The sequence below is a fragment of the Cimex lectularius genome, unplaced genomic scaffold (genome assembly GCF_000648675.2).
Source record: "Cimex lectularius strain Harlan isolate CLEC.00 unplaced genomic scaffold, Clec_2.1 scaffold88, whole genome shotgun sequence".
NCBI lineage: Eukaryota > Metazoa > Arthropoda > Insecta > Hemiptera > Cimicidae > Cimex > Cimex lectularius.
In genome coordinates this window covers 493762-504479 of record NW_019392660.1, presented here as the reverse complement: position 1 = coordinate 504479, position 10718 = coordinate 493762, and the positions used below count along the sequence as shown (strand labels likewise).

The following is a 10718-nucleotide window of genomic DNA, read 5'->3' as shown; positions in this document are numbered from 1 at the left end:
TGACTTCTTGTAGTTTCAAGAGAGGTGTATGTTGCGTGTAAAGGTGCTTGGGCAATGGTTCGAAGAATTTTGAACTGGGACGAATGAATCAAGTCATTTCGGTTGAACCACAGTTCTCCCATCAATTCTGTACTTCCAGATTTTTAGTCACAATTGTATTCGAGTAATTTGTATCTTCTGTTTGGTTTTATTCTTTTGGATCGAGCGGGTTGTCTTTTTACAATTAAGTCCTGTGATACTCCATTTCTTAAATCATTCTTTAAAAGGCGAAATGGTCCTGGGTGCATTGAATGCTTAGGGTATAGCGAATAGAGAATGGGACCAAGGAAGCAGCCTTGTGGAACACTTTGATTTGATGGGACGTAACTTTTCCATTAGGTCAAGGACTTATAATGGATTTTGCCAAGTAAAAGCAGCTAACTAATGGGATTTAATACCATAGAAATTAAAATTTATGTATTTTTTAAACTCAGATTTGGTATTTTTGTTATACTTACCTTGAAGTTAAACAAATGCAGGATTGGTTAAAAATAAACAAAATTAATTAATAAACAAATAGGCTGAGATTTATTTAGAAAATGTCAAGCCAATATTTCACAAAATTTATATTATTATAAGCCTAAATGAAATTTACAATATCTTTACAAAAGAAAACAAAAATTCAGTGAAAACACTTTGAAAGAGATCAAAGATATTTATAGTTTCATAAATGAGCAAGGTTCATATTTCTCATCGCAAATAATAATAATAATAAATGTATCTTCATTCCAATAAAACATGTCCTAGAGCCAAAAGTCAGTTCCTTTACAATTTACCAACCTTTTGAATAGTGTGTCAGCCGAAAAAAAACCATTCCCCCTCAAAAATAAAGACATGGGTAGAACACACGAAAAAGAAAGGCGTTAACCGAACTGTTAGACAAAAAAAAACTTTATTGCTGAAAATGAAGACACATTTCAGAGTACACTACAAAGACAACAAAAAATGACTGTTTTGTTTTGAGAAAAATTGTATAAGTCAAAATCGTGCTTACAATAACGGCATCGTATCCAGGATATAACAAGCTACTGCAGTTTAAACCAATTACGAAAAGGTAGTGTGAATCAATATTTTAGAAAAATGCTCTAAAAATACATCACAGCCTCAACACACTCCTTCTTAATTGTTGAAACTGTGTCTTGTTTTTACGTTTTGTTTTTTTTATACATACAAATATTTTTATACATAATAATCTACAAGTCTTCGTGTAGTTTTTATTATTCTGAACAACAATACTTAGAGCAGAACAAATTTAGTCTACGCCGATGCTATTCAAAAATTAACAAATTTTAAGGACAGTTTTCAATTTTTTTTAACTCCTCAAAGTATTGACACCTTTAAAAAGTTTTGTTAAGCAGCAGACTTCAAATTTAAGCAAAACTATATTGAATTTTATTGTTAAGTTAATATTAATTAAACAAAATTGAAAAATTTGTTAAAACGAAATAAAACAATACTATTATTTGCATAAGAATTAGATAAACAATTATTAACAAGACAGTTATAAAAGTAAATTTTCTTATCTTCAAGAAAAAAAGTTAAAAATTGGCTTTTTTCCTAAGAAGCAAGTCAAGAAAGGCAGAAAAACAAATAATTACCAGAGAATTTGTTTAAATCAACCTAATTTAACTTAACATTTGTTGACATTTTTTAAACACTAGACAGGATGTTGGTAACTATTTGTTTGGAATAAGAATAATTAATACCATTAATTAGAGGTCTTATTATATTATTTTCTAATTTTTGGCTTTAAAAAATGATAACTTTTGAATCGAAGATCGCATGGGGAAAAAAGTTTTATTTTTATATATATAAATATATAAAGAAAATTAAATAAAACCACTCAGCCAAAAAAAGAAAAGAAAAGCTGGAAAAACAAACCCCCGTTTTAAATATGAACCTGCCTTAATTAAAACGGTTTTCGCTCAAATATATTTCAGTATTGACTTAGTTTTCGATATATTCTTATCCTTTAGTAGTACATTAGACAATTCATCGAGAAAGAAGGCAATGATAATTTACAGCTAAATGAAAGTTCTAATGTGCCTCCCCAATGAATGCTTTTTTTAATGTTTTTTTTGTTTTGTACAAACAAGGCTTGGTTTATATTCTACAATAACAAATCACTGCCTAAATTTAACAATATACATTTGAAATAATCAGTTCGGATCCGCTATTTCACCAGGATCTGGGTGAGTGTATAAGTCCTTTTTTTTCTTAATTCGTTTTTTTTTTCTCGTGTTTTTGTTTGATAAATGGAAAACAATTTTTTTTTTGCTTTTTTTAAAGATTAAATCTGTCACTAATTCAAAATTTAGCGCCTGTTGGAATTAAATGGACGCATTCCTCGACCGGGTGGACCGCCTGCCCTCTGACCGTTTCCACCGCCCATCACAGGCCTCATCACTCCGCCGCCTCCTCTTGGCCCGCCTCTGCCGCCGCCGCCTTCGCCTCCGCCGCCAACACGTCTTTTCTTTTCTTCCACGTTGATTTCTTCACCACTATCATCAGGATATTTAATCGGCTAAAAAAAAAACAGAAACAAAAAATGGCATGCTTTAATGTCTTCTATGTAAAACATTTTTAGAAAAATATATGAGAAATTTTTACCAAGGCAAGCGACCAGCGACCAACTTGGAAATGTAAAAAGAAAAAAATATTCAAAAAATGGAAGTCTTTCTGCCCATTTTGGTTTATATTTTTTTATGTACAAGGTGTATCAACTAGAAATATTCCACCCACTTAATTCAGAAACAATTAACTTTAGCAAAAAATGGTCTTATACAAACCCCAAGTTAATTTTGGCTAGGAATTGCATGGTTGTAACAGATTTAACGTAACTTTCTAATCTAGCTCGGAAATGACACTAACTTTGTCGTTTTAAACAAAAATCCCATATTTTTATTATAGAATTCGATTCTAGACCTTATTTTATGCCACTTTTATTGAAAGGAAAATTTGGATAAGATTGAGCTATGCTTGTCGGAAGACGCGTGAGGGGGTATGCTTTTTGTAACAACAAGATGGCCCTCCCCCATTTTAGATTTAAAATGCAGGGGTTTTATGCCGCACGCATTTCCCGTTGCATTTGTATCCTTTGTTTTGAAAAGTTTGGTCGAGGACCGAATTTCTTTTATTTCTATCGTAGTAATCATTGTCCACCACTTTCCATAAACATGGTAAACTTTTATACAATTCAATCACCTCAACAATAAAATCTCGATTGGATGTCATCGCCAATAAAGAATAAACGTTTTTGACTTTTTGAGAATGTAGAATGGAAATGTTTGCTCAATGGCAGAAAGACAGTGCTATTTAAAAACTATATATAGCTAACTAAAAAAATGCTATTCACTAACGTGCCATGCCATCGTCGCACCGTAAATGTTTGGAGTGGCACGATGGAGTTTGGACCGGTTGAATATTTGGCACAGCCAGTTTAGTTTTGCTATTGACGTGGTTTTTAGAACGGCGTCGCTCCATTTGGACTGCTGGGACTGATCATGAATGGCCACCTTAAATTGTTTTCCGTGAAATAGTGCCTACGATCACTTAAGATTTGTGAGAATATTGAAATAAGACCTAACAATGGTTTTTATATTTTGTCGGTATTCCTAGCATCTTCTCTTCCCATTGGCCTGTTTCGGTTTTCTTTTAATTAAACTGACTTTTCATTAACTTATTGTTTTTAGACTTTTATGCTTCCCCCGAAAACTAATATAATAATTTAAATATTTTGCGATTTTACGTAAAAATCATTCAAATATGCGATATTGTTCAAATAAGCGATTTTATGCAATATTTATCAAATTTACAAAAATAAGCTCTATAAAATTTAACCTACAGCTTCCTAGATACACGATTTGGATAGATAATAGATTTCCTCGGTCGTATTTAATGGGAAATGAAATATGCAACTGCATAAAAATCCGGTCTTTAGTTATGGCTGTCGTTCTCAAACAAATAAGGATCGCTAGTAAATACGATCCACACACCCTTAACCACTTAGCCACCATGGTCCCCTTGTTTTAATACCATATCAAGAACTTCGAAAAAGCGGTCGAGGTCCAATCTGGCCAGTTGATTATTTCCAAGTGGTTAATTTCCCGTAATTATTTACCACCTGTGTTCATATGTACATACCTTAGCATTCAACACGGCCTGTACAGTACTGGCATCTTCAAATGTTACGAATCCGTAATCTTTTTTATTATTCTTCTGCAAAATTTTAACGTTCACAACCGGGCCAAAGTTCCTTGCGAAAAAGACCTAAAAATTGAATAATATGAATACAAAATTATATATAAAATAAACGCATTTTTATTCAACCTTAAATTGCTCCTCAGATTGTCCAGCAGGAAGATTTCCGATGAACAGTTGATGTGAATCCGAATACTGTGCGTTCCTGTCAGAATATTGGTTGCTTCGTCGTCTATCTCCGTCAGCGCCTCCATAATTTCCTGAACATAAATAAATCATTTAATTTTTTTTTAAATTTATGGGTTAATTATATACAAATAAATTACCGTTGTCGTCACTGTTTTGTGGTCTAGGTCCATTGTTCATGTTATTTCTCTGTTCCACATTTTGCACTGGGGGTTTATTATGCATAGGAAAGTTTTGCCTCGTGTCAACTTTTGCATTATCGACCGGTGGCTGAAATTATTTATTTTTATTTTCTACTCGGGCAACGACTGTTTATATTTAACTTACAGGAGATACTGTAGTCGGAAGGGATGTCATCATAAGCGGAGCATTATTTTTGTAAAAGACAGGGCCAGAATTAGCTATTACACCACCAGATTTTACAAGTGTAGCGTAAGTCTTAGGTTCATTTCCAGTATCTGTAAATATGAATACAAACCAAAGATGAAAAAATGGTCATTATATTGGATATAAAAGATGTTTACCCATTGGCGGTTGAGTGGGAGCAGGTTGTTGGTTAATTTGGTTATGGTACTGCTGTTGTTGTTCCTCCTGTTCGATCTGGTTTTGCTGGATGTCATTAACGATGTACGGTGTCTGGTTAAGAGGCTGAGGTTGAGGAGCGGGTTCTTGGGTCGTCTAAAAAAATTATTTCCATCAATAACATTCCAAATTAACTTTAATTAATTATAGCTTACTACTGGTTGCTGCATCATTTCCATCTGGTTCATAAGTATTTGAGTCTGAATCGGAGGTTCGGGCTGGGGAACCGGCACAGCCGGCGTGGGTTCTTCGTGTATTGTCTCAGATGTTCCGTTGACGACTTGATTCATTCCGGCCGAGTAGTATCCAACTGCAGGTCCTTGTGGTGCCTATAAGTCAGAAATAACGAATATAAATCATCGCCAGGGCACATAAGTCAGAGGGATAATGAAGAGGGTGATAAATTTGCCCAGGGAAGTTCAATGAAGACACCTATTGTGGAATAACAAACTGCCAAAAATGTAGATCTATCAGACAAGGTATTAAAAGTCCGCTCAATGGAATGTAGCACAGGGCAGAGGCATACAAAAAATCATGTATCATCAGAGAACCATTGAAAAAAAAAAAAAAAAGCAGAACTACAAATCAGACTGCTAACTGGACACTGCAGCCTGCAGATAGGCTCAGAGTGTCAGAAACAAGACTATGCAGATATTGCCTTGAAGAAGAAACGAACGCATCCTCCACTGGTGCAAAAGTTTATGTAGGCTGAGATTCCTACTCTTGGGAAAGGAAAAACCCCTGAAGATTACACATGGGATTGCTTGAAAAAGCTTTGGGATCTGATAAAAAACCAGCTTAATGAGCTCTATATAAAATGGAAGTGCGCAATAAACCAATATTGGTCGCGGCGCAAGTAATTTTAATCTTAATGTAAATTATATTGACTTACTTCAGGTTGATGAATATCATTCTGCTGTCCTTCAGTTTCTTGATCGTTATCCACTTCCGACCTAGCAATGTCACCTTCAATTTCCTCATCCGTAAGCATATCCTTGAAAAGATAAAAATAATTTAAAACTCATAAAACACCACTGACTTAGACTAAAATAAATAAAAAAATAAAAGAACGTTTACCTGGTAGCGAAATATGTCGTTATGGACATAGTATTTCTTGGGGGTCTGCGGTGCTAGCACAAACGTCTGATTGAATCTCCTCATCGGTAGGCCATCGTTGGAGATCTCGCCCGAAACTTGAACGACAACACCATCGCCAAGAGTCGCTTGAGAATCGACTTGAGTGATTTTCGTGTGACAGTCCCGAAAGCTTAGCTGTTTGATCCGCTGATGAATATTACGCTGGCCTATCACAGCTACAGTCTCCCTGTTGTGTGAATCCAGGCCACCATGGATGAACGATGAATTGTTGTTATAAAACCTATGCAGCATACAATTAACATTTACTTTCGTCTTCGATTGTTTATTCTATTAAAGCTCAGATAATTGATCTTATCTGAGATAGAAATGATTACTCGATGTATGGGTAAGCAGTGAACTTACAAACACATCCAATTTGTATACAATGTATATTTATTTTATACAATGTGTACAGTAAAACATCCGATAAGGGACTCCTTTGTTCAGGATCTGATAAGGATGAACCAATGTTTTAATTTTTCTTCTACTTGTCATTACAAAAAATTACTCTTTACCTGACGAAGGCATCATATAATAAAAGAATTAAGTTACCTTTGCATCCTGTTTTTTTTTTTTTTTTTTTTTTTTTTTGCTTTGAGAATCTGAGAACTGACTAACTGAACAGGAGGCTCACTAATTCAAATGAGAACACTGAACAGGGAGCTTTAAACTGAACACGAGGATGATTAACTAAACAGAGGGCTGAGTAACTGAACTGAGACCTGAACAGGAGGCTGTCTAACTGAACTGAGAACTGAATATGAGGATGACTAACTGAACAGGGGGCTACTGACTGAACTGAGAACTGAACAGGATGCTGACTAATTGACAACATGCTGGCTAACTGAACGGAGAACTGAACAGGTCTACTAACTGAATAAGAGGACGACTAACAGAGCAGGAGGCGTCTAAAGGTGGCCATTCACGATCGCTCCAAGCAGTCCAAATGGAGCGACGACGTTCCAAAAACCACGTCAATGGCAAAACAACTGGCGTGCCCGGCTGTGCCGAATATTCGACCGGTCCAAACTCCATCGCACCACTCCAAATATCTATGGCACGACGATGGCATGGCGTGTTCGTGAATGGGAAAACCTGGCATGGAGGGTGGGGATTTTGGCGCGCTGGCCTGGTCATGAATGGGAAAACCCTCGTTTTTTTGGCGTAGTCTCAGTCTTTCTGTCACTGAGCAAACATCTCCGTCGTACATTCTCAAAAAGTCAAAAACGTTTATTCTTTATTGGTAATGACATACAATCGAGATTTTATTGTTGAGGTGATTGAATTGTATGAAAGTTTACCATGTTTATGAAAATGGTGGACAATGATTATATTACCACGATAGAAATAAAAGAAATTCGATCCTCAACCAGTTGGTCGACGTTTTCAAAACAAAGGAACAAATGCAATGAGAGATGCGGTATTGATAACCCCTAACAATGATCAGAAATCGTAGTAGAGAACTTAAGTTCTTTGTAGTTCATCCCTGTAGTGAGAAATCGTAATGTGGTTGCCAAACTTTCATGTAGTGATGATTTCTCTCATGACTGTCTTTTGTTTTCTAAACAAAGGGGTAACAAGCTGGAGTAAATATAAATAAGACAATCTTTTTTTTGTAAGGTTTTGATTGAAATGAAAAAAATGTCACGAGGGGATTCAAATCCACGACATTAGGCTAACTACGCCGTTGCGCTAACCACTTGAGCTATCCTGACTTCGATAGTTTGATCCACTCGGGCACCAACTCCCCATCTCAACCTACAACCTTTCGAATTTTCTCTCTTATTGCCATTTTTTGGTGTTGGAGAGGATCAAAGTCACGATAGCTCAAGTGGTAGAGCAGCGGCGTATTTAGCGAAGGCCATGGATTCAGACCCCAGAACTGAACTGAGAACTCAACATGAGGATGACTAACTGAACTGAGAACTGAACAGGAGGTCTACAACTGAATAAGAGGATGACTAACAGAACAGGAGGCGTCTAACTGAACTGAGAATCAACATGACGATGACTAACTGAACTGAAAACTGAACAGGAGGTCTACTAACTGAATAACAGGATGACTAACAGAACAGGAGGCATCTAACTGAACTGAGAATCAACATGACGATGACTAACTGAACTGAGAACTGAACAAGATGCTGACTAATTGAACTGAGAACAGAACATGAGGATGACTAACTGAACTGAGAACTGAACATGAAGATGATTAATTGAACTGAGAACTGAACATGAGGATGACTAATTGAACATTCACATAATTCCCAATAGAAGAGGACATATAGACGCAAAAAGCCATCCTCCTGTTCAAAAAGGTGTATCCAAATCTCGGCCAAAAAGAGACAACCAACTGCTTCATCAGCCAAGATTTGCTTAGTGTGTACGGGAAGCGAATCAGAGCCAACTTAACTCAGCCTTGCTCAAGGTTCGAACTTTTGGCGTTTACATCAAAATATGGTAGATTCTACATAGTCAAATCCCTCAGCCCTGACCCCTTGGGTTGATAATGATGAGCCAATAACTGCCAATTTGATGGATACCAATGTTCGGCTGGAAATATTCGCTGGCTTAGATTTGCGTAGTGTGTACAGGAGGCGAATCAGAGCCAAAGAAACACATTCTTGCTCAAGGTTCGAACCTCTGGCGTTAACATCAAAATACTGTGGATTCCACATGGCCGAATCCATAGGCCCTGACCCCTTGGGTTGATGATGATGAGCCAATGACTGTCAATGTGGCAGTGACCTATGTTCGGCCAAGATTTGCCTTGCATGTACACGCCTTAACACAAAATCTACTCAAAATATCCAAGACCAAGAGGTTACACAATACAATGCAACAAACGATTTTTATTAAAATTGATTAACTCACCGATGAAGATGGGATGGCGCTTCATTCAGAAGGGTGTAGTACTGCCGAACGAACTCCCTCCCGATGTACTGAGGGCTCAGCGGTCTTTCTGTCACCATTTCAGTTTATGTTCAATCAATTGGCTTGTTTTGATATTGGTAAATTCTTTTACCACTGCATTGACCTGAAATTATGTTAATTTTATAATTTACATTATTTCTTTTAGGGTTGGGGGTTTTAAGGTTTCTTTTTGTTGTTTTTAAAGGTTAACTTTGTGGGGTTTTTTGTTCTTTTTTTCTTACTTATTTTGTGTTTTTTTAGGTTGTATTTTTTTTATAGGATTTATAAAGGCATGAAGGAAAAATGAATTTCGGTAAGAGAGGAGAACTAAAAATAGCATGAGTCATTACCAATAAAAGAGAAAAAGGGGGTAAAACAAAAAAGTAAAAGCCAAAATTACGGGCCCAAGATAAGAACAAAGGAACAGATTTCATGTGGAAAAAGAAAAGGGAAAAAGGTTATAAAAAAAAAGGGTTCGGCTTCGTCGTGAAAAGTTTTTATCCTTCGGGCCTGAAATCGGCTAGCGTACCGGAGCTAGAACGCGGCAACATAAAAGACAAGTCAAAAACGCTAAGCATGGCCGTCCGACGAGGGCAAAAACCCGGTATCCGTTTTGTCGATATTAATCAACACTCACCTTTAAACCTTAAAAGGACGGATACCGGGTAAAGCCGGGGTTGTTAAATTTCACCTGGACCCGAGCCGGAAAAGAAACTCACAGTAGAAACCCTAAAAAAAGGGAAAACCCGAGAGGAAACAACTTCGGCCCACGAGATGTGGTTTTTTTTTGTCAATATAATCTCACCTTTGGGATGGTACCTCTTCTTAGGAACGTCCGACGCGGTTTAGCGTGACTTTAAACTAAACGTTTCGTTTAAAATGTCCAAAGAGATCTGGTAAATTTTCTGTCCTAACGAATATTAGTTACGAGGGGGAACTGCAAACTAAAACGTACTTGTCAGCAGCACTAACAAAACTAGAGAAATGGCCGGGCGCTGCGCTGAAACTCGTGCGCACCCCGACCGGAAACCCTTTGAGCCAATGTTGAACTCTAGCGAGCCTGTTTTTCAACAAATTTTACCCTTTTTGAGACAACGGTGGAAACATCTTCAGATTAAAATTCACAATTTATCTTTAGATGTGGGTACGTTGGATTTATCCCGTCGTACCTGCACGATTGGTGACTGCATGACTAGGCAGATTTGCTAGCTAGTTCACCATCGTTCACCATTCCTGCTCGCTCCCTCCATGAAGAGTCCATTCAAAAGTCCTACCCAAGTCTAACGCTAAAATCAACCCAAAACCCATCAAACCTTCTCTCTAAACTTACTAGGAAATAGATTCCTTAATTATGGACAGTGATTGTGTTCACAAATTTTCAAACATCAACGGCTTAAAAAAATCATACGAGGCAGATTTCACCACCCCTGCTCATTGCGACCAAATAAAGCCGTTTAAAATGTCCTACCCAGGTCAAAATCTAAAATCAACCTAAACCCTAAAATGTAGAAATTTAATTACCATTACATCCAATATTTTGATCATAATTGTTATCTGTCTCAATACTAACATTAAAATACTAAGACATAAAAAATGACCAATAACTGCAATTATTGTATTTGTTTGAAGAGACAATTTAAAAAGTCCTACCTAATCTAAAGCTA

General features: G+C 36.6%; 1 protein-coding gene across 1 annotated transcript; it reads right to left on the bottom strand.

The window, feature by feature from the left end:
- Window positions 1–1948: 1948 nt before the first annotated feature.
- Window positions 1949–10151, bottom strand: LOC106668019 (ras GTPase-activating protein-binding protein 1). The gene is made up of 11 exons (XM_014396397.2): window positions 9860–10151; window positions 9016–9178; window positions 6085–6385; window positions 5900–6001; window positions 5163–5336; window positions 4950–5103; window positions 4753–4883; window positions 4566–4695; window positions 4369–4499; window positions 4183–4308; window positions 1949–2563 (listed from the first exon to the last, which is right to left on the bottom strand). Exons 2-11 carry the CDS (start codon window positions 9111–9113, stop codon window positions 2354–2356), a joined length of 1557 nt encoding a protein of 518 aa, XP_014251883.1. The 5' UTR covers window positions 9114–9178; window positions 9860–10151; the 3' UTR covers window positions 1949–2353.
- Between the last annotated feature and the right edge of the window lie 567 nt (window positions 10152–10718).

What these genes read in the sequence shown, in the direction of transcription:
- LOC106668019 (XM_014396397.2), bottom strand. Translation starts at nt 9,113, where the DNA reads ATGGTGACAGAAAGACCGCTGAGCCCTCAGTACATCGGGAGGGAGTTC. An exon ending in TTCCGACTACAGTATCTCCT is followed by an intron (nt 4,696 to 4,752) that starts GTAAGTTAAATA and finishes AAATAATTTCAG; the next exon opens with CCACCGGTCGATAATGCAAA. An exon ending in ACAAAACAGTGACGACAACG is followed by an intron (nt 4,500 to 4,565) that starts GTAATTTATTTG and finishes ATTTATGTTCAG; the next exon opens with GAAATTATGGAGGCGCTGAC.